The 27,299-nt window shown below is 41.1% G+C and overlaps 6 protein-coding genes across 6 annotated transcripts; 3 read left to right on the top strand and 3 right to left on the bottom strand.

Moving 5' to 3' along the window:
* Window positions 1–1,351: 1,351 nt before the first annotated feature.
* Window positions 1,352–5,976, top strand: zdhhc4 (zinc finger DHHC-type palmitoyltransferase 4). Its single transcript, XM_012838894.3, has 7 exons — window positions 1,352–1,487; window positions 3,741–3,871; window positions 3,977–4,050; window positions 4,195–4,373; window positions 4,482–4,607; window positions 4,933–5,177; window positions 5,582–5,976. The coding sequence occupies exons 2-7, from the start codon at window positions 3,749–3,751 to the stop codon at window positions 5,873–5,875; spliced, it is 1,041 nt and encodes a 346-aa protein (XP_012694348.1). The 5' UTR covers window positions 1,352–1,487; window positions 3,741–3,748; the 3' UTR covers window positions 5,876–5,976.
* Window positions 5,977–6,518: 542 nt separating this feature from the next.
* Window positions 6,519–9,126, top strand: LOC105910210 (phosphoglycolate phosphatase). The gene is made up of 2 exons (XM_012838896.2): window positions 6,519–7,354; window positions 7,927–9,126. Exons 1-2 carry the CDS (start codon window positions 6,760–6,762, stop codon window positions 8,250–8,252), a joined length of 921 nt encoding a protein of 306 aa, XP_012694350.1. The 5' UTR covers window positions 6,519–6,759; the 3' UTR covers window positions 8,253–9,126.
* A 120-nt stretch (window positions 9,127–9,246) lies between these two features.
* On the top strand, window positions 9,247–13,400 carry bricd5 (BRICHOS domain containing 5). The gene is made up of 5 exons (XM_042703145.1): window positions 9,247–10,140; window positions 10,369–10,521; window positions 10,742–10,849; window positions 11,880–12,033; window positions 12,877–13,400. Exons 2-5 carry the CDS (start codon window positions 10,375–10,377, stop codon window positions 12,969–12,971), a joined length of 504 nt encoding a protein of 167 aa, XP_042559079.1. The 5' UTR covers window positions 9,247–10,140; window positions 10,369–10,374; the 3' UTR covers window positions 12,972–13,400.
* Window positions 13,401–13,471: 71 nt separating this feature from the next.
* mlst8 (MTOR associated protein, LST8 homolog (S. cerevisiae)) lies at window positions 13,472–17,045 on the bottom strand. Its single transcript, XM_012838960.3, has 9 exons — window positions 16,859–17,045; window positions 16,559–16,716; window positions 16,314–16,365; window positions 16,020–16,182; window positions 15,581–15,656; window positions 15,293–15,445; window positions 14,893–15,017; window positions 14,148–14,311; window positions 13,472–13,892 (listed from the first exon to the last, which is right to left on the bottom strand). The coding sequence occupies exons 2-9, from the start codon at window positions 16,685–16,687 to the stop codon at window positions 13,774–13,776; spliced, it is 981 nt and encodes a 326-aa protein (XP_012694414.1). The 5' UTR covers window positions 16,688–16,716; window positions 16,859–17,045; the 3' UTR covers window positions 13,472–13,773.
* Window positions 17,046–17,403: 358 nt separating this feature from the next.
* Window positions 17,404–23,001, bottom strand: meiob (meiosis specific with OB-fold). The gene is made up of 14 exons (XM_012838947.3): window positions 22,865–23,001; window positions 22,528–22,620; window positions 22,301–22,358; window positions 22,064–22,195; window positions 21,859–21,931; window positions 21,354–21,549; window positions 21,170–21,270; window positions 21,017–21,069; window positions 20,837–20,932; window positions 20,620–20,718; window positions 19,239–19,380; window positions 18,961–19,147; window positions 18,067–18,153; window positions 17,404–17,915 (listed from the first exon to the last, which is right to left on the bottom strand). Exons 2-14 carry the CDS (start codon window positions 22,594–22,596, stop codon window positions 17,808–17,810), a joined length of 1,401 nt encoding a protein of 466 aa, XP_012694401.2. The 5' UTR covers window positions 22,597–22,620; window positions 22,865–23,001; the 3' UTR covers window positions 17,404–17,807.
* A 754-nt stretch (window positions 23,002–23,755) lies between these two features.
* On the bottom strand, window positions 23,756–25,804 carry msrb1b (methionine sulfoxide reductase B1b). The gene is made up of 4 exons (XM_042703146.1): window positions 25,667–25,804; window positions 25,129–25,271; window positions 24,772–24,886; window positions 23,756–24,602 (listed from the first exon to the last, which is right to left on the bottom strand). Exons 1-4 carry the CDS (start codon window positions 25,719–25,721, stop codon window positions 24,583–24,585), a joined length of 333 nt encoding a protein of 110 aa, XP_042559080.1. The 5' UTR covers window positions 25,722–25,804; the 3' UTR covers window positions 23,756–24,582.
* Between the last annotated feature and the right edge of the window lie 1,495 nt (window positions 25,805–27,299).

The following is a 27,299-nucleotide window of genomic DNA, read 5'->3' as shown; positions in this document are numbered from 1 at the left end:
CATGCATCTTAAGCTGGACAGCTCATACGCTGGTGCACCCTTCTGTCTGGGAATGGGAGACGTAGGGTCAAGCGGGTGCACTTTCTGCCCTACTCTGTTTCAGAATGCCAATATCATTCTCTCCTTGAGAAAAGGGAAAACAACCACAAACTCACAACATGCGGAGCCTACTGTACAGTATATCTAGAGATTAACAGCCCTGACATAACACCCGCTCAACCTGTCAACAATTTACTTGAATCCTAACTGCGAGGAAAAACGGATGTCGATTGAGATGGCACCAATTACAAGCTCCTGTGGCAGGTCGATATGTCATTTGTTTAAGGATTGTTCACGATGCGTTATACAGGGCTGATTGAATTATTTAGCGGTGATGCTTGTATCACCAAACAGACACTGTTCCACAGTCAGTGTCTCCCCTTACGGCTCTTGAGAAGTCACTCAAACCATCACACAGTCTAATACATGCTTTCTATTCTGGACAGTATGGAGTGCATCTATAAACTCTGCTGATAATGGTAAATTCATTAGAATACATGTACATCTTCAGGGGGGTCATGCTCTGGCATGTTTAGTCAATTTTTACTTGTGTATGTGCCTCTGGAAGATGGGGTGGATTTAAACCAGTAAACAGTACACTAAAATGTTACACAATATTCATTTTAAAACACGAGAGAGTAAGCATGTATGGCTGTACTAAACCATGAGAGAATATATCCCAAGGATGGCAATGACAACGTAGAATTGTGCTTGAAAGTTTTTATAGTAAAGTTACACTAACAAATACAGCAAATGCCACTTATGTTATTTAGTGAGTCCCTGAACAGAAATTGTAATGTTTCATTAGATTAAGAATTGGGAGACTACCATTTACATTTAGTGAACTATCTTACATGTATTGTAAGCCATAAAATTAGCATGTAGAAATGCACACCTACCTCCCTCACTCGGGTGGAATCCGCAGGGGATGAATTAATTCGACTATAGGCTAGTGGTATCACGGTCTAGTGCTTGGAGATGACATCAGTGTTTTTTTTGCCCATGTGTAACTTGATAACAAGTTGAGAATCAAGTAGCCTAGCAACCCAATCCCAGAAGTCTGTGTTCGTGGTCTGTGTGGTGAGAACTAAAGACACATGATGTGTATGTCACTATTGTGGCTTTTCCACATTTATTAAGAGTCTACAAAAACGACCTGTTAGGATTATAGCAGCCTCATAAAATCAGTAAAGTTCTGCTGTAAAACATGAAAATAATACAAATGTTAGAATAGAAATTGTATTTACTTGGCAGAAATAACAAGCACTTATATATTCATTTCAAGAAATGCCTAACTGAAGAGCCATGGCTTTGCCTAACAGGTAATATACGTCATTGCATGACGTCAGGTGTGTGAAACCAGGAAGTGGTCTATGGATACAAGCAAGATTTCAAACAGCAAGTGGACACCAACCGAAAGAGTATAAAGATGGTGCAATATCTCAGGGGTAAAGTATTGAGCGTTTGATCTTTTATGACTTTAACACAGCATGAAGTGAATAACTGGAAGCTAGGGGTAAAAGGCAATATGGTTTGAAAGGAAAAGAGTTATGTTGTTACAAGTCGTCAACATGAATCCACTAGGAAGCTCCTGTTGTGCTGTGAAATAACCCTAGATAACTTTGTAACTAACGATTTTCAATTATACGTGGTTTTGCTTTTTTGTGCTTTTTAATGTAAATAATCAACAGCCTGGGAGTAGGCCTAGGAATACGATTTTAACAAGCGGCACACTCTCGATAAAGCCGGTGTTACAGTTCTACTGAGGTCGATTTGAACTGGGATGAGAGACCACAACAACGGAGTGAACGTGATCTCACCTATTGATTGTATATAGTTTCTATAAACAGTCGTTGTTTTTTCTTGTGTATGGTGTTTTCGCCTCTGTTCCTAACAGCTGGGAAGACTGGTTCGTCAGACGGGGAAGACAAAACACAAACTCTGCAAGTGTGTGGATGTGTATTAAAATGTTTGTATCCTAAATTTCCTGTGTATTTATTAGCCTGCTATACCGGTGGGAGTTTAAATATCAAACAAATATGATATAAATGTATACGTTGCAAGCTTACTGTGCGGGTAGGCTGTTAACTTGAAGCAACAAGTGGGACCGAGTGCCTGTCTTTACCCGCTCTTCGCAGCAATTACACGTGTTCTAAAAGGGCAAGAGGAATAGGGTTGTGTGCCCGAAGCGCAAAGGTGTTGTTAGGTTTGCTGAACTTTACGTTGTTACGATTTAAGTCGAACGACTTGAGGGGTAGATATCTGATGTAAGACTGATTTGACAAATGGGAAAACATAGCCTTCCAGTTTACTGTAAACTGTAAATAAATAGTTTAAGCAACATGAGATTGTACGAAATATGCAAACTTTTCAATAAACATCCACACACTCGCAGAGTTTGTGCCATTGCTTCCTCGTTTGACGAATCAGTTGTTAACTGTTTCGAATAAGGTAAAACCACGTGAAGTGTGTTGATGTGGCCTGTCATCCCCAGTTAAAATGGATCCCAGTAGATTTTTAACACCGGCGTCGAGCTCCCCGTCACTTATTTGGACTTGGCTATTAGGTTTACGGTGTCCATTGACTTCAATTTACACTCCATTTGAAGTTATTCGCGCGAATGCCAGTTATTTACGCCGTTGGCATTTGATATACACCATTAATGCATATGCATGGCTTCCTATAAAAAGTATTACTTAGCCTGTCAAAGACGTAATATGACCGCCGCACAAAGTGAAAGCATGAGCATGGACGAATTATGAACTCAAGGGCCTCTGGGAACGAAAGCACGGGCCCTCTAATTCCAGAGTTTGCGCAGCGGTGACAGCAGGAAGCAATGGTCATAGTCCGACCTGGTCCAACCACCCTGTGCTTATGTGACATCTTTAATGCCCGGTGACCTCTGGGCCCCTGGGCCTGTGCCCGATAGGCCCATGCGGTAATCCTGGCCAGAGAGAAATTAGGAGATATTTTCTGTTCCAAGAAAAGTGTGTTCCTTTCGAATGATAAGGTTTCTGGCAAAAATAGACACAAAAGTTTGTTGTATGTCTTATTCTGAATGAAAATGTAAGGAACTATAGTTTGTGGATATGGCGGCTGTAGACTGATAGGGAATGAAGCGGTAGGCTACCTGTGAGTTACGTTCTGTGGGTTTGCAACCTATCTAGTGAATATGAGGAATGTGACTTGATAAGATATATTCTTGAGTTGAATTTTAGCATTTTGTGAAATATACATGTATACATAAGAAACAATATACGTTTCTTTGTACACATAATATATATGTTACTTTACGCCTTAAAATGTTTACGATCCTAGAGTAGGCTAGGCCTAGTCACCATAATTCACTTAAGTTAACTGCAAAGTTACTTCTTAAACAGTAATTGTAAACACACGGTGAATTAACACATCAAGTATTCTACAGTTTCATATTGGGTCGGGGTCGGACTTTTCATCGAAGATTTGTCAAAATCGCGTCCATACATTTTTAGATAGGACTCGGACGAATAACTTCCAATGGAGTGAAAGTCAATGGACACCCTAAACCCAAGAATAGCCGAGTGCCCAAAAAAATGACGGATGGAGTGAAAGTCAATGGACACCCTAAACGCAAGAATAGCCGAGTCCCAAAAATAATGACGGGTCGCTTGACGCCGGTAGTTATAAATTGTTGACAGCCTGCATTTACCCTTATATAACAGATTAGCAGATGGACTTCCTCACACTGTTTGGTGTTTACGTGGTAGTCGTGCTGACGTGCATTGTTCTTGTCTGCAAATATGCTGGTCAGGAGCAGACTCCTTGGGGACGCTACTACAACAGCGTGACAACTGTAAGTCCTAAGATGTACACATGGTGGAGCTATACAACAATATGAAGTCTACAACATAATTGTATTTCTAAGCAAACTCACAATATACTGTTTTGTGCTTTGCAGGTAGTCTCTCCATGTGTTCCACTATGGCTTAAAAGATTATTCAGTAAAGCCCTCCACAAGCTTTTTCATGAAAGGTGACAGACTTTTATACAAGTGTCCTAGATGCATGTGCCATGGATATTTGATTCCATGAGTTTTGTTTTGATAAAATAACCTTATTAACATAAATGATTTACTGTTACATTTTACTTACATATTGTATTTGCATTACATTACAGGAACAATGCATTTATTTACACGCATCTCCTGCTGGAAGGTGCAGTGTATGCAGAATACTCCTATGAGGTGTTTGGCCACTGCAAGGAGATGGACACTACTCTGACAAACCTGTATATCCCTTATGTACTGTTAGTGTTACACCTCTATCTTTTCTACCTCTGCTGTAGTCGAGACCCTGGTAAGCAAGATGAGAAATACCACCTCCTTCTTCGCAATCTGTGGAAATTTACATTTGAACAAATGTAGTGGTTGATGCTTGTTCTGTTTTTTTTTTTCTTTTCTTAAGGCACAGTGACAAAGGCTAAGCATGCTACCCAAGTGAAGGTGTATCCATATGATGGGGAGCTCTTTCACCCGGGAGAGATGTGTCCTACATGTAACTTGGTGAAACCAGCCAGGTCGAAACATTGCAGTGAGTGCCATGCAACAGCACTGTTAAATGTAGTGGCATGATTTCTTCTGGTCAAATTAGTGTGTTGGTAACCTAGCAAGAACATTTTGAACGTAGGACAATTAGAACATTCATTAGAATTGAAAATATTGTGTTTTTCTTTCCTAAACGAGATAAAAACATAGAATTACAGGATCTTTGCTAACTTGTGGCAATGTGCTTAATGTATTATCTTGTCTACCTGTGCAGGTAAAAATACACAGTATAGTTTTGTTTGTAGTTCCATATTGATACTGACTTGTTTTTTCCCCCCTCAAATGTCCTCATGGCCTCTCTCCTTCCCTAGGGGTGTGCAACAGGTGTGTGCAGCGGTTTGACCATCACTGCGTGTGGGTGAACAACTGCATTGGGGCTCAGAACACCCGCTACTTCCTGATGTACCTGCTGAGCGTGTGCGCCATGGCCGGGGACATGGCCATACTGACGGTGGACCTGCTGCTGAACGTGGTGGCCAGGACAGGCATCATGTATGCACACTACGTTGACGCCCAGGGTCAGCAGCAGCCCACAGGCATGGCCTTTGTTGTTCAGGTGAGTCATAGTTCTGTGGCACAGGGGAGGCTGATAGCTGAACTGTTGTTAGGCTCTCCTTCAAGTAGACATTGGTATTTATTTTTTGGAGCACCTGGTTACTGTGGCAGAGATGGCAGTATCAAGGTGTGTGAAGGCCAGAATAGCCCAATGAAATTATCGCAAAGTCAAATATGACAAAAATCAGGAAATAACTTTACTGGAAATTGCTATCAGTAGAGCTCTACAGAGCTTGTTGTCAGTATTGTAACTGCATTGTAAGCTAAACTGGCTATAAAACCAAGAGTTGCTCTTAACTTCAGTCTTTCTAATCTGATAGACTTCTTTCTTTCTATTGGAAGAGGACAGTTTTGTTCCCTCTTAGCTGTTTCACTGACAGTCTCACTTGCTCGTGTTCTCCACAGCATCTCTTCCTGACGTTTCCCAGGATTGTGTTCATGCTGGGCTTCCTCATCTTTGTTTTCTTCCTGTTGGCGGGCTACGTCATGTTCCACCTGTTCCTGACGCTGGGGAACCATACCTCCAATGAGTGGGTCAAGGCGAGGGGCCGCGGCTGTCAGCACTGCCACCCGCACTCAGGCCACCGCTGCCACTCGTCTTTCAACCCACTCAGAGGGTTCTACAGCAGGGGGCTGCTCAAAAACCTGAGGGAAATCTTTGTCCCCCTGAAACCTCTTAAGAAGAAGAAACAGAAATAGACCTTTTTTTTTATTGTCACTAATACTTTTTGTATGACTGCTGTAACTTTATAAGTTTTATTAAGATAAATGTCATTGAATAAACATTTTTTATGAGTGAATATCCATGCTAGCCTGTATTTCATGGCCAATCCACTAACAATTAAACTGTTAGTGACTAGGCTTATGACTAAACCTATGAAAAGAATATGAAACAGATTTTTTAACAGTTTAAAAAAAAAATAAGTTAAAGTAAAAAAACTAAACTTATAACTGCCTAAATTGTGTATGAAGTAGGTTATGTATAATATGATGACCTAAAGACACACATTTTATGTAGGCTATGTATTATGTATCAGTATTGAAAGTAGCTTTCAATAAAAAGTATAAGACCACTTTAAAATACAAGTGGCGCACTCAGAATTACTCCAAAAGATAAGCTAAGCTTCTTTTGACAGGAGGTCTCCATGGAGGAAGCTGAAAATTGATAGCACACTCCGATCATTAGCATTTGTTTTGGAGTTCAAATATTTGAAGAACATTAATACACCACAGTTAAATGCAGTACATCACTAAAAACATACTAACCCTATTTATTTAAAATAATCTTGTGTCCACCTAAAACGACATGAAATCGAATAGGCGGAGGATATTTAAGCCCCTGTCCCTTTAAGCCGGTGCGGAAGTACACTGCCGTGAACCATCGCTGGAAGGAGGTCATACGTATGATGTAAAAACCTTGCGTCCGACTGACTGACAACTGAATGGAGTGAATTACTTCTTCATCGTTTGTAGGAGTATAGGTAATGTTCATTGATTAAATCCCAGCAGTACTTCTGAGGTAGGAGTGTGCCTAGCTGACAGGTGGTAAGCTATTTTTGGACGTCAAAGAACAACGTGTGTAAATGGCAGCGTCTAAATGTACGAGGTTAACTGGATCGCTAGTCAAGCAGTTGCTTGATTCAGTGGACAGTGTTCTGTTTGACTGCGATGGAGTTATATGGCGAGGTGATCAGGCCATTCCCGGTGCCTCTGATGTAATTAACCTATTAAAGAAAAACGGGAAGCGTGTCTTTTTTGTGACTAATAACAGCACAAAGACTCGGAAAATGTATGCTGACAAATTAGCCATGTTAGGGTTTAACGCATCCGAGGAGGAAGTATTTGGAACAGCCTACTGTTCTGCAATGTACCTCAAAACAGTGCCTAAAATACAAGGCAAAGTGTACCTGATTGGAAGCAATGCTATGAGGCAAGAGATAGAGAATGTTGGGATCCAGACCATCGGCGTTGGACCTGACCCCATCTCTGGTGCTCAGACCGACTGGGCCAATGTCTCACTGGACCCCGAGGTCAAAGCGGTGGTTGTTGGGTTTGATGAACACTTCAGCTACATGAAACTGAACAAAGCACTTCAGTACCTCTGCAATCCCAGCTGCCTGTTTGTTGGCACAAATACTGATACAAGACTTCCACTGGAAGGGGGGAAAGCTGTTCCAGGTAATACACATGGAGGGCTTTGAAGTGATGATGCACATGGAAACCACTAGTTTAAAACCAACCACACAATCGATCTAAAACTAGTGTATGAGCCAAGCCATTTAACATTTTCACCTGAATGTTGTATACCAATCATTTTGCTTATGGGGACAGATATGTTCTTGGTCTACAAGGTTCTCGTCAGTTTGGCACATTTCATAGGAATTTGTGTCAGATACAGACACACAGACATGTTAAACAGCCACTGCTCAAAAACTATTTAAAACATCCAACTAATATTTGTCTTCCTGCTGTAAAACAATCTTTTGTGGGTATCTGTGCTGTTTTAAGGCCAGTGGTGATTTAATCTAAATATACTCCAGTGATACATAGTTTAAAATATATATTGAGTATTTGCCCCCCCAGAGTGGTAGTTGTGACTAATTCTGGCCCATGCACTATAATGGAGAAGTATTGCTTCATGAATATGAAGAAGTGATGCGGAAGTGTGACAACAAGATTGTTTCAAATATGTTGTAACTCCTATGAAGACATATCCACTTACTTAAAACTGCTCTTGTCTGTGACTGCAGGTACTGGCTGCCTTGTCAGAGCTGTGGAGACAGCAGCCCAACGCCCAGCCGATGTGGTGGGGAAGCCCAGCAACTTCATGTTTGACTGCGTGGCTAAGCAGTTCAGCCTGGACCCAGCTCGCTCCCTCATGGTGGGCGACCGACTGGACACGGACATCATGCTGGGCACCAACTGTGGGCTGAAGACCCTCCTGACCCTCACCGGGGTGTCCACCGTAGCCGAAGCCGAGGACCACCTGAAGAGTGGGTGCCCCAATCGCACCGGCATGGTGCCTGATTACTACGTCGACACCATTGCAGAGCTCCTTCCAGCGTTACAGGGGTGAAAGATCAATAGGATAATATAACCGTCCACATGCTCACCTCATTGGGAATAGAAGAGTAGCCAGACAGGGAAAGATTTTAATTATATTAGAAATGTGGTGAAAGTACATTGTTTAATTTTTAGATATGCCCAGTATTGGCTGTATTACAAGATCAGAGCAAGCATAGAGTTCTGATTGGGAGAGGCTGATGGAGGTGCAATGCCTGTATAATTTCCATATCATCTCCCGTACAGTATACAGACTAATTTAGTGATATGTGTGCTTTTAAAGGAGAAGGTAACTGGACTAACAGATTCTCCCTTATTTTAATTCCCCAGTGCACTAATAAGCAAAGTATTGTTTTTGAAGTTTAAAGGTATATAGAGGGTCCTCCACAGAAGTTGTGCAATGAGAAAAGTATGACCTTTTCATGGGTTTCAAGAGTGTCTGTTTTGTGTTATTGAAAACATTCAATGTGACATACGTTACATACATAAAAACTACAGCATTCACTGCAGTATAATGGTGCAAAATCATGATATGCATGTTATAAATGTATCAGCTAAGTCTCGGTTGTCATTACATTAACTAATGGGTTCTCTAGACAGGGAATACTGTGTTCCTATCGTGTATCAGTGTCTCAGATGTTTCAAACTAGACATAGGCTTAGTCTTGGCTCTGTTTGTCAACTGAGGTATTTCTTCATCACACTAAAGATGCAAAAAATGTTCTGTAAACATGAACATTGATGGACTCCAGATCCTACTGTCATTTGCCAAACAAAACTGGATCCCCTGCATTCCTTGACCTTTCCTTCCTGTACTTGACACTGTGTGCATCTGGCCTCAAGTCTTAAGATGATCAAATAAAAAGGAAAAAAAGTATATTCTCACAATCAAAGCCTTCCTTGTCATGTGTGGCGATGGAAGGATGGCTGACTGAACCGCCGCCACCCTCGTGCCGGAAGCTCCTAAAGTCACCTTGGTCTGTCAGCGGCTGCAGGCAGGCACTGTGGATGGGCCGAAAATACAGCCGTTGGCGACGACAGGACCTTTCTACAACAGAGAACCTGTCTTTCCCCCCTTTGTCCATTGTTCAAGAGTGGGGTGTTCAACCAATGGTTGAGCACGTCACGTGTGTCTCTTGGGGTGTGTGTGTGTGTGTGAGTGGGTGTGTGAGGCAGCCCTTGATGGCAGAAGGACAGGTAGCCTACCTACCACTGTGTGAAGCTTAGTCCTGGTGATGAACACAGCTTTGATGCAGAGAGGTGGGAGACAGGTACTGTGAGGCAGAAGCAGAGACCGGGTGCAGGATGGTGAGGTGCTGGAAGCGCACAGAGGCCACGACAGGGGACTCGGAATGCACGGTAACGGGCGTATGGATTGGCTCCATCAGTAGGCTTTCAGTGTAGGGCTGTTGTTGAACGCGTGGTTTGTGTGAGTTGAAGTCCGTGACATAACTTCTCAAGAGCTGACGTGTTCAGTATTGACAGTAAACCACTGCTGGGTTGTGTCACTGATTCTAGCATTCAAATTAAATTCTCATTTGTGTTCTCGTTTGAACAAATACAGCATTGAATGTTGGTGTGAGTTAAACTGAGTTGTGCTGAATTGCCTGTTTATATGAATATAGTTAAAAATGTCCTGCCATTACATTACATCTACTTTGTACTGGTTACTTGTACAATATTAATTCTTTAGAATATACTTAATTAAGGGTCATACCAAACAGGAGAAGACATTACAGACATAACTAATGTGTGAATTTCCTGCCAAAGGATACTGGCCAGAATGTGGCTCCAAATTTTCTTCACCGAGTTTTCTGGGGGTGCCTGTCTGCCACGCTGTTCATCCTGATTGTGGCCGTCAGTGTTTACGCACATTTAGGCATCTCACAAGATGACCCAGAGGTGAGAGATTAACATTTACCCAGTAAAACATGCAACAATGTTCATGCTAACCACGTGTATTTGTGAAGTTGGCTGAAATCATGTTATGGCTAAAATGTCTGTTAAACTGCACAATATGGTCAGTGTGTGCAGTGTCACCTAGTGCATCTAAATACCATGAGTGCTTTTCACATTTGAAATTTCTTATTAAATTTGTAAGTCACTGATCTGCAAACCTATATTATGTAGTCTGCTATGCAGGTTGTCAGAATCACAGCTCCTGACCACTCTGGTACTTTCTTCAATCAATCTGCGTTGGTGGACAGACACAACAATGTGATCACCTGTTCAGTTACATCGCAAGCCAACCATTCCTCTACGGTGCTATTTGACATGAAGCATGTAAGTTTACCTCTATTACCTGTTATCACAATACCATGACAGCCTGTCAAGACCTCCAGAGAAAGATTATGATGTTAATCTGTAGCCATATTGGATGTTAGGGATGCTTCCACATTCCTGAAAAATTGTGGGATTTCCCTCAATTCAGAGGGGTTTCCCTCGTTTCAACTCTATATGGACTTTAAATGTCTTTAAAAGGAGCTCATTTTTTTGTTCTCAGGGATTGGTGTGCTACAAGCCAGACAACCAAAACACCTGCTTCCTGCGCAAAATGGAGGGGTCCGATTATGACAACGTGAACTCGTTATTGAACGTGTCCCTCCAGCAGGTAAGGCTGCTTTCTTGAAGCTTAGAGTGTTTATGAAAGTAACAGGGCTTGTCTCATAAAAAACAGTCGCCTGGTGTCCCGTGGCTGGCTGTAAATGTCACTGTGAGAATAGTCAGCTCAGTTTGAGTGACTGTCGCCCCCCAAGCAGTCCTGTCCCAGCACTCACGGGCCAATTGAGAGGCTGCTCCGGCCGCTCCGCTGTGTGTGGCCACAGAAAGGGGCTAATGGAGTGACTGGGACACGAGAGCTTGGAGCGGGCCGGGCCTGAATTCCACAGCGCACCTGATCCCACTCTCCTCTCACCCCTCCTGGATCCCATTACAGGACGGGACCACTGGTTGCACAATGGCCACTCTGTTGCCTCGTCCTCTGTCTCTCTGACTGGAAAAAGAATGAAAGCTCTTCCGTTCAAGGAACTGGGACAGCTGGAGAGCCTCAGGAGAAGTGAAGCTTCTGTGTGACAAGGGTGGATTGTTTTTTTTTTGACGTCTTCAACCCTCTCTTTAGACTTGAGTGCTGAAAATGGCAAAGTCCTGTCTAATGTTTGAGTGTTTTGTTTGTTTTTGTTCCAAGATCGCAAATGGTGGCGCTTAATCAGAGATAGATCAGGACAGCTTCAAGGCTGGGAGGACCAATCCCTCTCCTTCAGCTTGGGACATTCAGTCTGACCTGCTCTGTGGAGGCACTTACACCAAACAAAGCCTATTGAACTCAAGATCTAGAGATTGCCTCGATTTTTTTAATCTGTAGGTACAAAGAGCCTTCGAGAAAGGAGAACCGCTTTTTTCAACGGTCACCCAAGCATTGCAGCACTCAAATAAGGCTCAACCTGATCTATCAGTAGGCTAAATTGTGTAATTACAAATGCCTTTTGAGCCAGAGGGGCAACATTTGAGCTCGGAAGCACTAAGGAAACAACAGAGGCCATTGTCCAATCAGGGGTAATATGGTGTGCTCACAACCCAAATGTTGTGTAAAGACAAGCCAGAGATAGACGAATGAGACATGACGACATATGCCTTTTCTCCAGGTTAACCAATTCTGGCTGATGGGGAACGAGACACACAGACACTCTGAGTATTTGGGGGTTATCGCAGGCAGTCAAGTGGACACCTCAACCCTCCAAAAGCCCATTCAGGACCTCTGCCAGCAAAGTTCTGTATACTGGACCAAGAGAGCCGATGGTGAGAATTCTCTAGATAAATTCAAGAACAGGCCATCAGTTCTTACATATTAGTTTCTATCTGAATTATTAACTAGATAAGATGAGCTACGCTTACATTCATCCAACAATTGAAGAATGTATTGGTATCTAGAACAGAACAATTTCAATTCACATCAGTGGAATTGGAACAATTTTGCACTTTATTTTAGACCAAAGACCTATTCTAATGTCAAACCTCTCTGGTTTTATTCTGGAACCAATTCAATTGACTTCTTGATATACTACCATTGTAAATTAACAAGAAACAAGGACCTTCTTAAAAACTGTGCCTGGAACTGGAGATGCATGTGGTGGCACTGCTTCCAAACAGAGTGACTAAGAAACCTAATCCCGGACCTCTTGGCAGTGTGACCTTTTCTCGGACTGCTGCAGACGACAGAACCTTTAGATCTAAACCATCAGACACTCATTAATGTAGGGGTCCTGACTGACTAAAAGAGCAAGCAGAGAACTAGCAAACAGCAACAGCAGCAAGTCCACTTAACATGGCGTAGGGCAGGATCCATGGCCACCAGCTTTTAATCTTTCAAATGATAAGGCTCTCTATTTGTACTGTGGAAGCAAAGTCTCATTCAGATTAGATCTCTGTTTTCACTAGGGAGGCCAGGCTGAAAGACAGCAGTTACAAAAACATGGCAGGCCAAACAAACATTAGAAGAATGCCTGAACTACTAAATGAAGAATGAACCGAACTAGTAAAAAGAATCCTCTTTTCAAAGTAGAAAGGGTTATATTGGCATATGTTAACATGAAATTGTGCATGTATGAAAATGAACTCTGAGATCACATCCTCTGCCCACAGGTCCGGGGAGACAACGGCTCATTTACTTCTGTATAGACATTTGCTTTCCCAGCAACATCTGTGTGTCTGTATGCTTCTACTATCTGCCCGAATGAATGACCGGGTACTGGGCTCAGAGTGTGACCACAGCTGACAAGAACAACGGATCACTCTTATTCTCTCCCTCTCTCCATCCCTGCCGCACAGAACCCAACACAATGTCTGGAAGAAGGGACGAAAGCCACACACACACGCACAGAATCAAGTGCATGCACACTCACGCTCGCTCACCCTCTCTCACTCCCACATTCATAAGACTCATCGACCCAGTCATTCCACAGGGGAAAACGGAAAGAGTCTGACAAATTATCTCCAAAGCACTCATCATCATCATCATCTTTCTAGTGCCCCTTTGGAGAAGTGCTCCGAGGGCATTCATTTCAAAGACTCATTCCTGCTCGCGTTCCATGTAACCTGAAGCCGATTATTAACTGAGTTTTTCTGCAGGACTCTCTCGAGTCTCCCAATAAAGCACCATTGAGGTATTTTTTTTTGTTTTGTTTTGGTCCTGCAAACAAATGGAAAAAGCAAAAAAAAATACTAATGAATCAACATATTTTTAATCATGTGGTTGTAAATATTTATTTCATATGAAGAGGGATGATTTTTAAAAAGCAGAGTTAGTTACAGGCTTACATGTATGTCTTGGTTAAAAACTGATGTGGTTAATAAATAGCTTTTGTGGCCAAACCCAGAAATGAATTACATGATGGTCCATCAACATCATTCTAATATTAACGAACTAAGATTTAAAAATACCAGCTATTGCGCCATGAAGTAATGTTTGAAGTAATGACAAGGCCAAGGCAGTTTCACAGAGTTAATAGCTATTCTCAAAGTAAGAGCTTAATGAGTGTGTTAACCAAGGACACTGTCGTTGAAGGCAAGACACACGACGGCTTTCTGATGACCACTGTACTCCCTCTTGATCTCTCCAGTTTCCACACTCCACAGGCGTGCAAGGTTGTCAGAAGACGCTGCAAATGATCACACAATCCACTGTTTAATAACTTCTGGCGTAAATCAATCATCCAAACATTCAACAAACAGACAAGAAACTATTACCAAAATCAGTCAGTGAATAGCTTAATGAATTTTAACTCATAGTTTTTTAAAGCACTGAACCCGAACCATATCAACATTGCGCTCTGGAGCTTGTGACTTGCGCGTGAGGTGCACGTCAGGCCGAATTTATGGTCTCTGAAAACGGACAACCATAAATTGGGCTTTACCTGTGACGATGTATTGCGAGTCCCCAGAGAAGGCGCAGTCCCACATCCAGCCACGAGAGGTCTCTCCCGGGTTATTGCTCTTGATGCTGAGCTCCGTCATCAGGGAGAAGTTGGAGGTCCTCCAGATCTTGCAGGTCTGGTCGGCTGAGCAAGTGGCCAGCAGGCTGCGACAGTCACAGAACAACAAAAAAAATCATGGCCACCACGGGGGCAAAGGGTCTTTGTTCACACTACCACACTAAGCTCAGGTACACCGAGTGTAGGCTCAGACTTCACCCAAAGGGAATCAAATTAGACTGATAAAAAAATAGACTGAAAAAGGTAATACAAATGAAACCATACAAACGGGACATGTACAATATGTGAAGAGATTAACAGGATGTGTGTGATGCCTGGGTACTTGGTATCATAATTATGTTATCCTAAGGTAGCAAACGCTAATGTGATTTTTTAAATAATCAGAGTTTTGGCTAATTAGTGCTGTGTATATAAGCCGTAAAAATCAACTATACGCATCGTTTCAGTGAGGCCGAGACTCTTAAAGGCCACCACTAAAGCATGGTTTCTAAATGTAATCAAAAACTACTCCCTGGTACATAAACCTTACACGTCACCATTAAAATTACATCTTTCCCGTGGGAGACATGACTGTACTAATATACATTTGTTAAAAAAATAGTACAGAAGTACTGCATCAACTGCAATAGAAGGGATGCTGGTCGCTATTTTTAGATGCATCACTCACGTGGAGTCAGGGCTGAACTTGCAGCGTAGGGAATAACGTTTGTGTGCTGGGATCTTGGTCTTGGGAATGAGCTGCGTCACCTCGTCCCCCATTCCCCCTGCTAGGTTCCACACATAACAGTTCCCCTAGGGAAGACAATCACAGACGCACATGAAGTCACTACCAAGAACAACAAAAAACAGTAATGAAGCACTGTTCCAAAGCAAAGGCAAGTTATGCATATGCATTGATAGCATCATGCACAAGCGCATAGGCTATCAAAATCAATCCTTGAAGAAATAGCCAAATAATTAACAAATGTTTTGAATGAAATGACTCATGTTTCCTGGTTGCATACATCAGAGACATAAGGCATTTAAAGTCAAAAAGCAGACTGGGCAAGCCAAAGGCAGGGACTTACCGAGCTGTTGACTGCAGCCATATAGCTGGCGTCGGGGTCTATGTGCACAGAGTTGATTGACACCTCAGGCTCAGGTATGAGCTGTTCATTGTGATCCGTCTTCAAATCCCAGATGTGGATCACACCACTTTGGTCCCCCACAATCAGTTCAGCCTAGAACAGACACAACGGGCACCACAGTGGTGATAATGTTTAGATTCATGGATTCATTCCTAGTCTTGGAATCTCAACATTCCTGATAAATATAGCGATATTTTTTAATTTATTATTCTTTGAATTGCTAGTCACCTGGTTTGGGTGTAAGCACACACAGTTGATGGGTGCATTAACTTGGAAGATTCTTTGGCACTGAAGGTTTCTTGACCTAGAAATGTAACATAAGCAGTTCATAACATTCCTGCAAACAAATATGACATCCCATCTGAAGTACCTTATTAATGAAATACAGAAACGTGTTTAGATGCAAATGCTCCACAAAAAATGTAAAAAAGTAGGAGGGCAGTGAGTTCTCCTCTCTTTACAAAAGACTGCCTTTTGGAATCAAGTATGTGATCAATGTAATTGTTTTCTCAACGTTCTCTAATCTAATGTCTCAAACTACAACGAGACACTTTAATGGCTTTGACTTTGAGTAAGATTAAGTTTTGCGTGATGGACTTATATATATATTATGCATGTTTAACAAACTTTTAGTCTCTTCTCCAAGTTTCTCCCCCATGTAGCTTACCTCAGGTCCCAAATGCGGGCCATACAGTCCTCTCCTCCTGTGTACATCCAGCGGCCATCCTCATGAAAGCCCACTGAAGTGATATTCTTACTAACACCATCGTAGTTTATGACAGGGTTGGGATTGTTAGAGTTCAAGTCATACATGCGGATGTGCTGATAACCTGCAAAATATGATCAACATAACTTCAGTCTGAAACAAATCATTGAATACCATTAGTAAAGCCAACCAGCTACCAGGTTAGTGCATGCAGGTTAGCACACCGTGCAGCTCATCTCTACAATGCTCTCTCACCTGCTGCTGCGATCATGCTTCGGTCAGGTGTTACTTCAAGAGAATTCACCTGCTGAGGACAGTGGTTAAGCAAAGTACCAGCTAAAACTCAGCAGAGGTCTGGGCTCAAACAGGCCAAATTAGTTTGTATGTAAACATTATTTTGTTATATTACCAGCAAAACACACAAAAGATTAAGACATCTTTGGTTGAACCTAACATGGTGTCAAGCATGTCAGGATGAATCTCTTTAGGAAAAAGGATACCGAGTCCTGATGCTGTACAGTCCTGGTGCAGATTCCACTGTGAGCTTGCCAGAACCGAACGGTGTGATCATAGCCAGCGGTGGCTAGGATCACCGGGTCACTCCCGACTGTACCTTGGTTAACGTTCATGCTTGAATGATGGCGTTAGCTTCTCCAACCTAACACAAAATGTGGCAAACGTTATTTATGTACAAACCAAGGACTCAGCAATACCTCACTTCTAGCAAACACATCATTTGACGTTAGCTAGCTATGGCTAAACAACAGGACAGCCAAAAAGTCGTTCTCAGGTTTCCTTACCAAAAGCCTAATTGTGCACGGACGCTTCAGCATGGACAGGAGAAATAATGCAACACATGTACATACTTTAATATGTACTACATCTATAGCATGTTAGGTGGTTAGGTAGCCTGTGTGCTGTTTTGGTTTAGATCCTGTAGGGTGTCCTCAAAGTCACGTTCCCTACAGAAACAGACGCTATGCACAAGGTTCCTCCCTTCTTCGTCCACTGGTTGCACACTAGTCGTTGATGTAAATAGCGCCACCTACTGTGCTGAAGTACACGAAGGTTACCAGTGAGGTTGCATTCCACCACTGAGATCCTCAGGCCTCCTCTTTTCCTCTCCGATTCCCCTGCCTGACATCCCTTCCATTTTCCTCACTTTAAATGTATACCTTAACTTACATATTCCATAAGAGCGTATTTGAGGACAGGACTTCGTGTCAAGATGGAATGTTTATTAAGTCAATTACTAAGGTAACTTTAAAATCGTAAATTACTTCAAAAAGGTGGTTCTTATGGAAAATCTACATTTAACTTTTCTTCCATTGCTTATCATGTATTGTTGACTGTTCATTTTAAGATCTGAAAAAAAAAATCCATTGTGAAGTATTAAATCACTCCAAGAACTGTACTTTCTTGTTGGTAATTTTGAGAGGTTGGGAGCAGCTCCTTTCACCCGTTCCACTTTAGGGGCCCATTACGGGTAGGAGTAGTACCGGACAACAATAAAGAAATGGACATGTAACATCAAACAAAGTTTTATCATGTGAACAAGAAGGTAAACAAGAGGTCTATAAACAAACATCTGTATAATAAATAAATACATTCAATAAAAACAATAGTCTATGGATATGCATTAAAAAATTAAATTATATTATATTACACATAAATAGAAGTTAAATAAAGTGCACCAATATAACAAATAAAAAGAAAAAAAGACATCTGCAATGACGTTTGACCGTGGCGTCACTGAGGCTCTGTCTCCAAACTTTGCTTGACTTCCACAGAATCAGCGAGTGTGCAGGACAGGATGGTGGCTCTCCAACCACTCCTGACTTTGGGTGCAGGCAGGACCTGAAACACAAAAGGCTTTACCTTTGTAGGAACCATACTGCTCATGGCTGTAAGAATCAAGATCACTTTGATGTGAAGTCTAATTCAAAGTCACCACATGGTGCTCATATATAAGAGTGGTACTGTATGACATCATAGGTTTTCTGCCAACCTTCAGGTAAATTTTGCATCTTTCCAGAAGAAATCTCCATTTCAAAGCTGTCTGTGCTCCTTCAGAGAGATTCACATATTCCTCCGCCTGAGATAACAAAACACATGAAATAAGAAAGCTCATTCGCTAGTGAGAATATAAAATAATCCATAAATTGTGAAAGTAAATAAATCTATCTTTCCGCTGCCAACAAAGTAATAAACTGTCAGATATCAGTGTGATAACATTTCTCTAATAATGCTACTGAAACCAACAATAGTTCTCTATAGTTTCTTGTATCTTACCTGAATACCTTATTTGTGTTATATTCTTTAAAAAAGAAGTTTAAGCAGTCTGCAAAGCATCTTTCATAATATTTTGGGTCGTTTTCAACCCGGCATTTTTTTAGAGTGTAGCAAACTGCAGTTATGTCATTAATTGGAATCTAAGATGATTTACTTCAACTGAAGGATATTTTTCTATATATCTTTACTGTAAATAGTTTCTATTTCCAATGCGTCTTTCGATTTATAATTTTTTTTTTCAGTTTCTGATTATTCAATCTCCCCCAGTTAAAATTAATAAATAAAAGAAAAAAAGAAAGAGATGAAAAGTACAGTATGAGGAAACATATTTCCTAATTAATGATATGCCTATATTAAATCACTGTTATGCTTTGAAAGCACAGTAATTGCATTGCTAAAAAAGGTTAGAAAATACAACATTTGTCCAATTTAACACGCCCACTTCCATTCCTGTATCTAAATAGAGACACAGAGACAGATCATTCTGTTGGTTGAACAGATACAGATACAGATACTGACGTTGCCGTGGACCTCTAGTAAACACAGTGAATTTGAAGACTATACACATCCTTTCTGAGCACACAGTGTTTGGCAAGATGCCCGTACTCACAGTGCAGCCTAGAGTTTTCTCAGCCACAGTAGCAGAGAGGAAGCAGGACTGTAGTGTGCCTGTATGATCGCTGATGTCCATGAGTATGTCAAAGCCTGACACCATTTCCAGCTCCTGGTCTTGACCAGCACAGGAGAAACTGCTGCACACCATCACATCTTCAGCCACTGGCAATTTACATCTGGCACTGAAAGGATTAAGAGCAAAAACAATTCATGCCACATATATTTTAACTTGAAATGACCAAGGTGACCATAAATCCACTGGAACAAGCTTACCATCTGTTCCTGACCACCTTGGAGGGGGTGTCCAGAGGAAATGCAGAGATGAAGGCATATGTGATGGCATAAAACACATCAAGAGTGTCTTGGGTTTTGCTCCTCAGCTGGCTCACGGTCAGTACATCAGTGATGGTGTCCACTGATAAAAAAAGAAGATATACAATAAAGGCATACTAATAACCCAACCTGTATCTCAGGGGTACTCAATTAGAAAGCCAAAAGGTCCACTCGCCAAATTTCCATTCAGTCCAGGGTCCGGAACAGTGACGGTCAAAATCCAAAAACATACCTCCAACAAAAACGTTCAAACTACCGTATGCACAAAAGGTTATGTGGTCTGGCCTTATTTGTGTGAAAGGTGACACTTTTTTGTGGTTTAAACTTGGGCATAAAAGGTGTGACGGCCAGGCGGAGGCACTGATGTAAGTGTTCATTGGGTGTGCTCCTGTATTTGTTTTTCACCATATTCATGGTTGAAAAGGCAGACTCACAACAGTATCTCTATCCTAAACTGTTGTGTTATACTGCATATTTTCAGTTTAAGTACATTGAGAGCAACTAAACCCAGAAAAAATTCCTTTTATATGAAAATGTACTTGGCCAATAAACATGATTCTGATTCTGATGTATGTTGAGGTATGCACGCTCTTGTTGTGTGGCTGATCTAACTATTACACTGCATGTTGCTTGGTATGATTGCAGATGGTTTATTTTTCTGCCCCTTACCTCAGAGTTCTGCGGGTATTTTCATTCGAAGTGTGCATGGTTTGTTTCATAGTGACGTTTCACGTTACCACTTTTGACAAGGGAAACCATCTCATTACAGATTAAACACATCGGTTTTGTGCTCCCCACAGGCAGCACAAATGCATACTTGTCAGTCCACTCTGTCTTAAATTTGCGATTTTTGGAATCAACTTTTCTCTTTTTGTCGGGTTTAATGCACGCCATGATTTTCGTTTGCTGAGAAAAAAAATACCGTTCACAAATATATCTGCCTGCATTGTTGCCATTGACACACACAACCTGCGTGACCCACAGAGCTCGCGGCCAACATTGAGTAAGTGAGTGAGTTGTCATAGTGATGTTGTTATATTACAGCTCCTGATTGGACCTCTGGATTGGACACGGAAGATAGAAACCACATCGAGTAGGAAACAAATATATAGCGCGTAATCACGCACCAATGAAACCTTGCTTGATCATGATTAAATTAGAATTTTGATTTTGGCTTCGGTCCAAATTTGATTGCGTCTGGGTCCGGATCCGGACCGCGGTCCGCCTATTGAGTACCCCTGCTGTATCTGATAACGTCTGACTATAAAATCAGAGGAGTTGCTAGTATTAGTGCAAGACAGCATGAACAGTATGCCCTTACATGGAATGTTCTCTCCTGACTGATTGTCTGTCTCGTCAAGGGCTCCTGATTCAGAGAAGTCCTTAGCCAAATTGAAGAGCTGGTTGGCCTCTGGAGTGTCTACAATTGTGTAAAAAATAAGAGCAAATACATTAATTAATAACGACTCATTCGTGATGGCTATGAAATCAGAATTAGATAGGAGGGCCACAAAAACACAGCAAATGAGAAATCTCACCAGGATTGATGGTGATGATTGTTTTAGATGTAGCAGTAGCAGTCATGGTGTTACGAAAGCTATCAAATTTCACACGGGCATCGGCGATGAACAACACTGTAATGTAATGTGCTACAGATTAACATAACACTTTATTTTGCATGCCAGTTGTACGGAATAGGAAGAGGTTCAAAATCAAACCTGTCTCTTTTGGTGTCAGTGACTGCACAAGTTGAATAGTCTCGCGATCCCAGCTGCAGTGCATGCAACAAAAACGCTGTTAGTCTGAAAACTTCACCCTACAGGTTTGGCCTAAATTTGACAGATTTTTTTAATCCAGCCAAAAAAACATACCAAACTAGAGGAAAGGAGGTCACTGTGTCATCAAAGAGCTTTATTTCAATGCGCTGCCCTTTACGCCCATCTGAGGTGGTGAAGAACTTCTGCTCTCCAACCTATATTCAATACCCAAGATATTCAATATCTGTTGCCCTCTCTGTCTGATAATTGGCTAAAAGATTACTAAATAGGTCCTTACGGATCTGACCGCAGACAGAATGTTGATCACACTCCCGTCTAGGTTTTGACCATTGGCATTGATGTCTCCCAAGGTGTAGAAGTCTCGTGGGTCTTTGACTGGCATGTGGAGGAGGGGAAGAAGTCTGTTTTCCTCCTCCACATCTGCACACAGTCTTATCACAGAGTGAGTTTCAGTCATCAACAACCTGTAGAAACTAAGGAGGGAGCAAACTTGCTCAGAAACAGAATGCTGTGGGACATTTTTGCTGATATGGATAGTCTTGAACCTAATTTTTAACATGACTTTTCTACTAGAAAATTTATATTCTGGTTCTCTAGATCTAAAAGCACTAATTTTGTTTCTGGTAATACAATGGCATATGTATTAAACTGTTCTTTGTAGTAAATTATGAACTGGCAACAGTTGCAAAAACTAGATGTATATCAGCCATTTACATGTTAAGTGCCTTTCATATTCATTAATGATTAAACAAAACCTTTGTTCAGTAGACATGGACCGTTACCTTGGAGTTGAGGGACAATATCGTTCCTCCTTTTCAGGGTCTTTGGGTGCGACTAGTGGATTTTCCATAACAACTAGAGAACACAAACAAAAAAGTTTTGCTCTGACTTGATATCCTGGCGTGATTTCAGTTTGTGTAGAATACACAAAAAGTAATACACAAAGCCAGAAATAGGGGAACACAGCACCTCAATGCACACTCTTACCACAATCTCCTGTTCTGAAGCTGCCACAGAGCCCGTTGATGTACTCTTCGCTGCCCCATGAGGATACATTAATGAAGTGGTCGGGGGAATCTTTTAATGTAAAGCTGAAGGTGAACCTCTCGCTGCCAAAATCTGACAAAATGTGTTGTTTAAGTACAGAATACACCGTAAGTACACTCTTGATAGAGATAATGTCTAAAGTAAATATGTGGCCTTCTAATGTTCCTATTAATTTACTTTTCTTGTCAGGAAATCCTCTTGCATCTGTTTTCCCAATGACCACTCCAACTATCCTCTGCAATATGTAAAATTACAGTAGAGGAATCGGTTGACATTACTGACGGAGTTTTCATTTATATTAGCAAAGATGCTAGCTAGCGCACAGGAGGTATTTACATGTTAACCTTAGGTAAGTGAAAGCATAGATTCGTTTGGAAGAACTTCAATAAAAAAAGGTTACTCACCGCCTGTGTAGTGTTTGGGTTTAATTCTGATATGGGTACAAAGTTCCTAATTGATGCGTTAAATGACATTTTATATCCAACGTGTATATGGATCTGACAAGACAAGAAGAATATAACAGACAACCTTTAGACTATGCTTAATTACATGCTAGCACATTAGCTAGTTAGCATACTCAGGATAGCTATGTAAAGCGTTGTAACTTCGTAGGAATTTTAAAGACACCACTTTGCTAAATGGTCAGACACCCCCGTTGGATAACGTGGGAATACAGACTTACCAAGCAAAAATAAGTTATTGGTTTAATATCTAAACAAGTTAAGTTTCTATTTAGCTAACCAGTTATCGAAGTCTGACGTTCTGCCGGCACGAGCCTGTTGAGCCTTGAGTGATGGTCCAGAAATCAAATTGTGTACAACACACCAATTTGATTATCAGGAGCGTCGTGTCACCTTGAAATAGTCATGTTTCTGTTTAAATTATGGAGGATAGTTCATTTGTTTGAGGCATGCTTTATAAATATAATCATAGTTTTGGTATTATTATAATTGTTAATTGGTTGTTTTTTCTTTCAATTGATGAAAGTTTATATTGTTCCGTATTATTCTCATGGTATTGTCTACTACGGCAGCTAATCGGAACTACTTAATGCCAGACGGTAAAAGCGTTGTCACTAAAGGTAGTGGGATGTAAATTTGTGTGAGGGTAAATCAAGGTGTAACTTATGTGTAGTTGACCTTATGATATAAGGTAAAGCTTGCTATTTTATTTATTTTAATTCCTGTTATTGTATATGTAAAGCACATTTAGTTGCACATGTGCATTAAATGCGCTATATAAATAAAGTAGCCTTGTCTTGCCTATAATCAGTTGTGCGGCCATTAACAGTTTAATTATTCAATTTGTGGTATTTCCCTTAGTTAATTGAAAATGGCAAAAGCTAGGAATTTACAAAGACAGCCCTATCTTTTATTAATGTTTCCTTAAATATTTAAAACTTTTTAGGCTTTTTCTCTACCTGTGTAGGTGTACAACCACTGGTTTCGAATTGAATTTATCGTTACCATTTGGATGACGCTACCCCCCTAATGTTACCACACAGACACACAGATCGGAGTTGATCACTTGCAAAGATCGGATTTGTTCTGACAGTGTGCCTATTTGTTCTGACTTGTGTGACCCTACTGTAGTCCTAAATCAATAACGTCAAATCTAAGTAAATCACACAGCTTTTGTAGATCAGAGATAGTAATTTATTAATGTATTGATGCATAAAACACAAATTAAACTAAAACAAATTCAATGCTTATGGAATTTAGCAAAATGTCCTTATTGCTGAGAATGATCTTTACTGTGAAACATATGTGTATTTTATGCATAGGAGCTTACCACCAATCTCTTTGGCTCTTACATGATTCTGTCAGTCTGAGATTTAAAATGTAATTATGCAAAATAAGTTCTTACATAAACTATGTGAAAATATACACTCATTGTTAAACTTTAGATTTTGTCTGTTTTGCTGGTCCGAAGCCGAGTGCAATTATTCTCCCTCCTGCCCCCTGCTGGTCTCCTTTCACTTAAGCACTTCTATATACCAACATTGTTAAGCAACAATGCAAAGTAAAGGAGAAAAAACAGAAAGCCACATCGTATCTGTTTTTTTCTTTTCTTCATCTGTTTGTTTGGTTATTTTTACTCCGCCAACAATGATGCTAGCTGTATCCCCCAGTACCCCAGACCCCCAATTGTCTGAAGAACTCTGGTAACTTGGACCATTTCGGTCCCTTGGTGTGCACCCAAGTTCGGAAAACAGCTTTCACATAAAAAAACAAACCAACCTATCGATTCTAGCGGACCCCGGCTCTCACCTACCATGATATTTTCAACATGCTAGTCTGCAAATGTATGAAAATAAAACTCTTTCTGTTTTCAAGATGAACACAAAAACATCAGTGAACAGGATGGCACGTTAGGCCTTTTCCCAATCCACATCATAAGGCATTCATCCCTTCCACAGACTTGTACGAGCAACAGCAACATTGGATGTCAGCCTCGCTTTACTGTCCGTCAACCTTGTCTGCAAGAGAGAGAAGATAAGACATATTCAATATCAGACTACAAAAAACTAAACAGTGAGACATATAACGACATATTAAAAATGAACAGAGATAAATGAGGATTTAAGATATTGTGTAAGCCTCTGATAGGGATTTTTGAATGTTTTAAAAGCAAGAGCATAGGCCTACCTTTAGGGACGAACTTCAGCGAGTGGCTGAATATTCAGAACCGTGACGCGCCATCCTCCGGCCCATCACCGACAAATTCATGGCCTAGTCCATTCCCACACTTGCCACACAGAACCTAAAGCACAAACAGAGAGGTATATTACGGGCATCTCTTTAATCCAGCAACACACCCTTTTTCATATTATAGGTTTTATGTGCCTTTGTTCCTACGGTCATAGGACTGAGTACAATGACCCAATCTTATCATTGCTCATGTATTAATATAAACGCCTATAGCCTAATAAAAAAAAACATCTGTCTCACATACATACACTCAATAACAACATGAAGCTTGTTTTAACAGTTTAGACATTTAACCTTGAAGGCTGTGAGACTCTCCATGTGTTTAGTCACACTGTCTTCGCGGATTGTTTCTGTGAAGGCAGGCCATGGTGAAGAGTGGGCATATTTAGATCTACTATTAAACAAAGGATGCGCACACTGGGAACAGGCGTATATTCCTATGACAGAAGAAAGCAACACAAAAGCAATTCACTCAAAGGTTAAGTAACGACTTAATGTTGATTAGGTAACTTTTGAATTCGGTGATCCCACAATAGACTAGTTGGCTGAACAGTGTAATTTTACATCAAACGTTATATCCAAAGCAGCAACTACATTGTGTCTATTTGGCTACCGTTTGGCTTGATCTTATGTCACATATTCATAAACTCTAGGAGTCATCATTGGGTAAAAACTAGCAGATACCTTACACAACACTAAAGTTATCTAAGTCAGGAATAACGTTAGCTAGCCCTGCCTGTAGCAAGTATAGTAGCTATATATATGTATATAAGAGATAAAGAGTTGCCCTCTAGCAAAGGTTATCGCTTGTTCATGTCAATGGATTATGTACCTGTTTTGAAATGGTCCTTGTAATATTCTTTGCCAAAAAAAGAGCAAAAAGACATTTTGTCTATGATGTTTTGCCAGTATACACTCAACGCTGCTTGCGATTATCTAAATACATTGAAGACTACAAGATCTGGTCACCTGGTTCGTCAATGTTATTTCACTAGCGGTGGGAAAGCTGGCATTTTGGCACACTACTGCCCCTGCTGGGGAGGAGTGCGCAGAGGAATAAAATCGACAAAAGCTTAAAACTAGTGATTTCATGAACTTACCAAATGGAATAATAACTACTAGCAAATGAGGAAAAAATTATTGGAAAAGGAAGAATACGATTTAATAGGTCATTTTAACAATATGTGGTAAAAAATAAAGTTACTTTGCCAAAGGGGGCTGTAAGTTTGCCTTAGAAGTCTAGCGAATTGACATTAAAAGCCTAGGAGGTGTCTTATGGCTTAAGTTGGAGATGCTTGTGGTTCAGATCTGCACCACTGAATCCGGAGTATGTTCCGGGTACTTCGCTACTGCACTTTACTGGAATAAAGACAGATTGCCGCATTAACCACAAAATAAACTGCCTTTTTCTTACAGGGCCAAACATCAAAAACAACACATCCAATGATATATCTGTTTATCAAACCAAACAAATACATTGAAAAGATTATGCTACACTGTCCATACCTATTTCCCAGACCTTCCCAGTACAAGGATAATACACTATTCTAATGGCCGTGGTATTGATTTAAGCTGTTATCATATCAGCTCATATCAGAGATGTAAAAGCAAACCCTGTTCCTTCCTGAGTATAATGCTATACATTCAGTGTATTGTTTCCCTATCAAATGTGCCCTATGCAAAAGCTGATGGGAATATTTTTTTCTTTTCTGCTTGTTATGTTGCAAAATTGTCTGGCTCTGTAGATATAAAACTCCCCTACTTTCTGAATCTCCTGTCCTGCTTTTACGGTTCAGAGTTTAGATTAGACATTTAACTTTTACCCTATCCAAGGACACCTTCCGCCACACATTCACTTTCTGAATACAAGACTGGCCTGCTTTTTCACCCTCTGCAAGAACCTTTAGCAATTCTACGTCTGGATCCTGCTGTTGAAGGATGTGGTACATTTAGTGTGTTTTTGTGATTTCTTGCCCAAACTGTAGGTTATGCATTTTTGTTTGTCCATCTCAAGTGACCGCTTCGCCATCTGGGGGTTGCGGGTCTAAGACAATCAGTGGGTGCGGAAATGGCTGGTGAGGCCGATTCGAGCCTAAAAAGGTTCTGGGACAGTAAGGACAAGGGATGGAAGTCACACCAGGGAGAAGGTTGTTGGTGCGCTCTCTCTTGGCTTGCCTTTACTCTCCTGCTGCCTCTGCCCTGGCCGCTTCACAGGCTGCTGCTCCTGTGTGAAGAGAGGATTGCCACAGGGCACGGTCCTGACCATAGACATATATATACTGTAAGTCTATGGTCATGAGCAGTGGCTGCTCCTGTGTGAAGAGAGGATTGCCACAGGGCACGGTCCTGACCATAGACATATATATACTGTATGTCTATGGTCCTGAGCAGTGGCTGCTCCTGTGTGAAAAGAGGATTGCCACAGGGCACGGTCCTGAGCAGTGGCTGCTCCTGTGTGAGGAGAG

This window comes from Clupea harengus, chromosome 23 (genome assembly GCF_900700415.2).
Source record: "Clupea harengus chromosome 23, Ch_v2.0.2, whole genome shotgun sequence".
Lineage (NCBI taxonomy): Eukaryota > Metazoa > Chordata > Actinopteri > Clupeiformes > Clupeidae > Clupea > Clupea harengus.
This window is presented reverse-complemented; position numbering and strand designations above follow the sequence as displayed.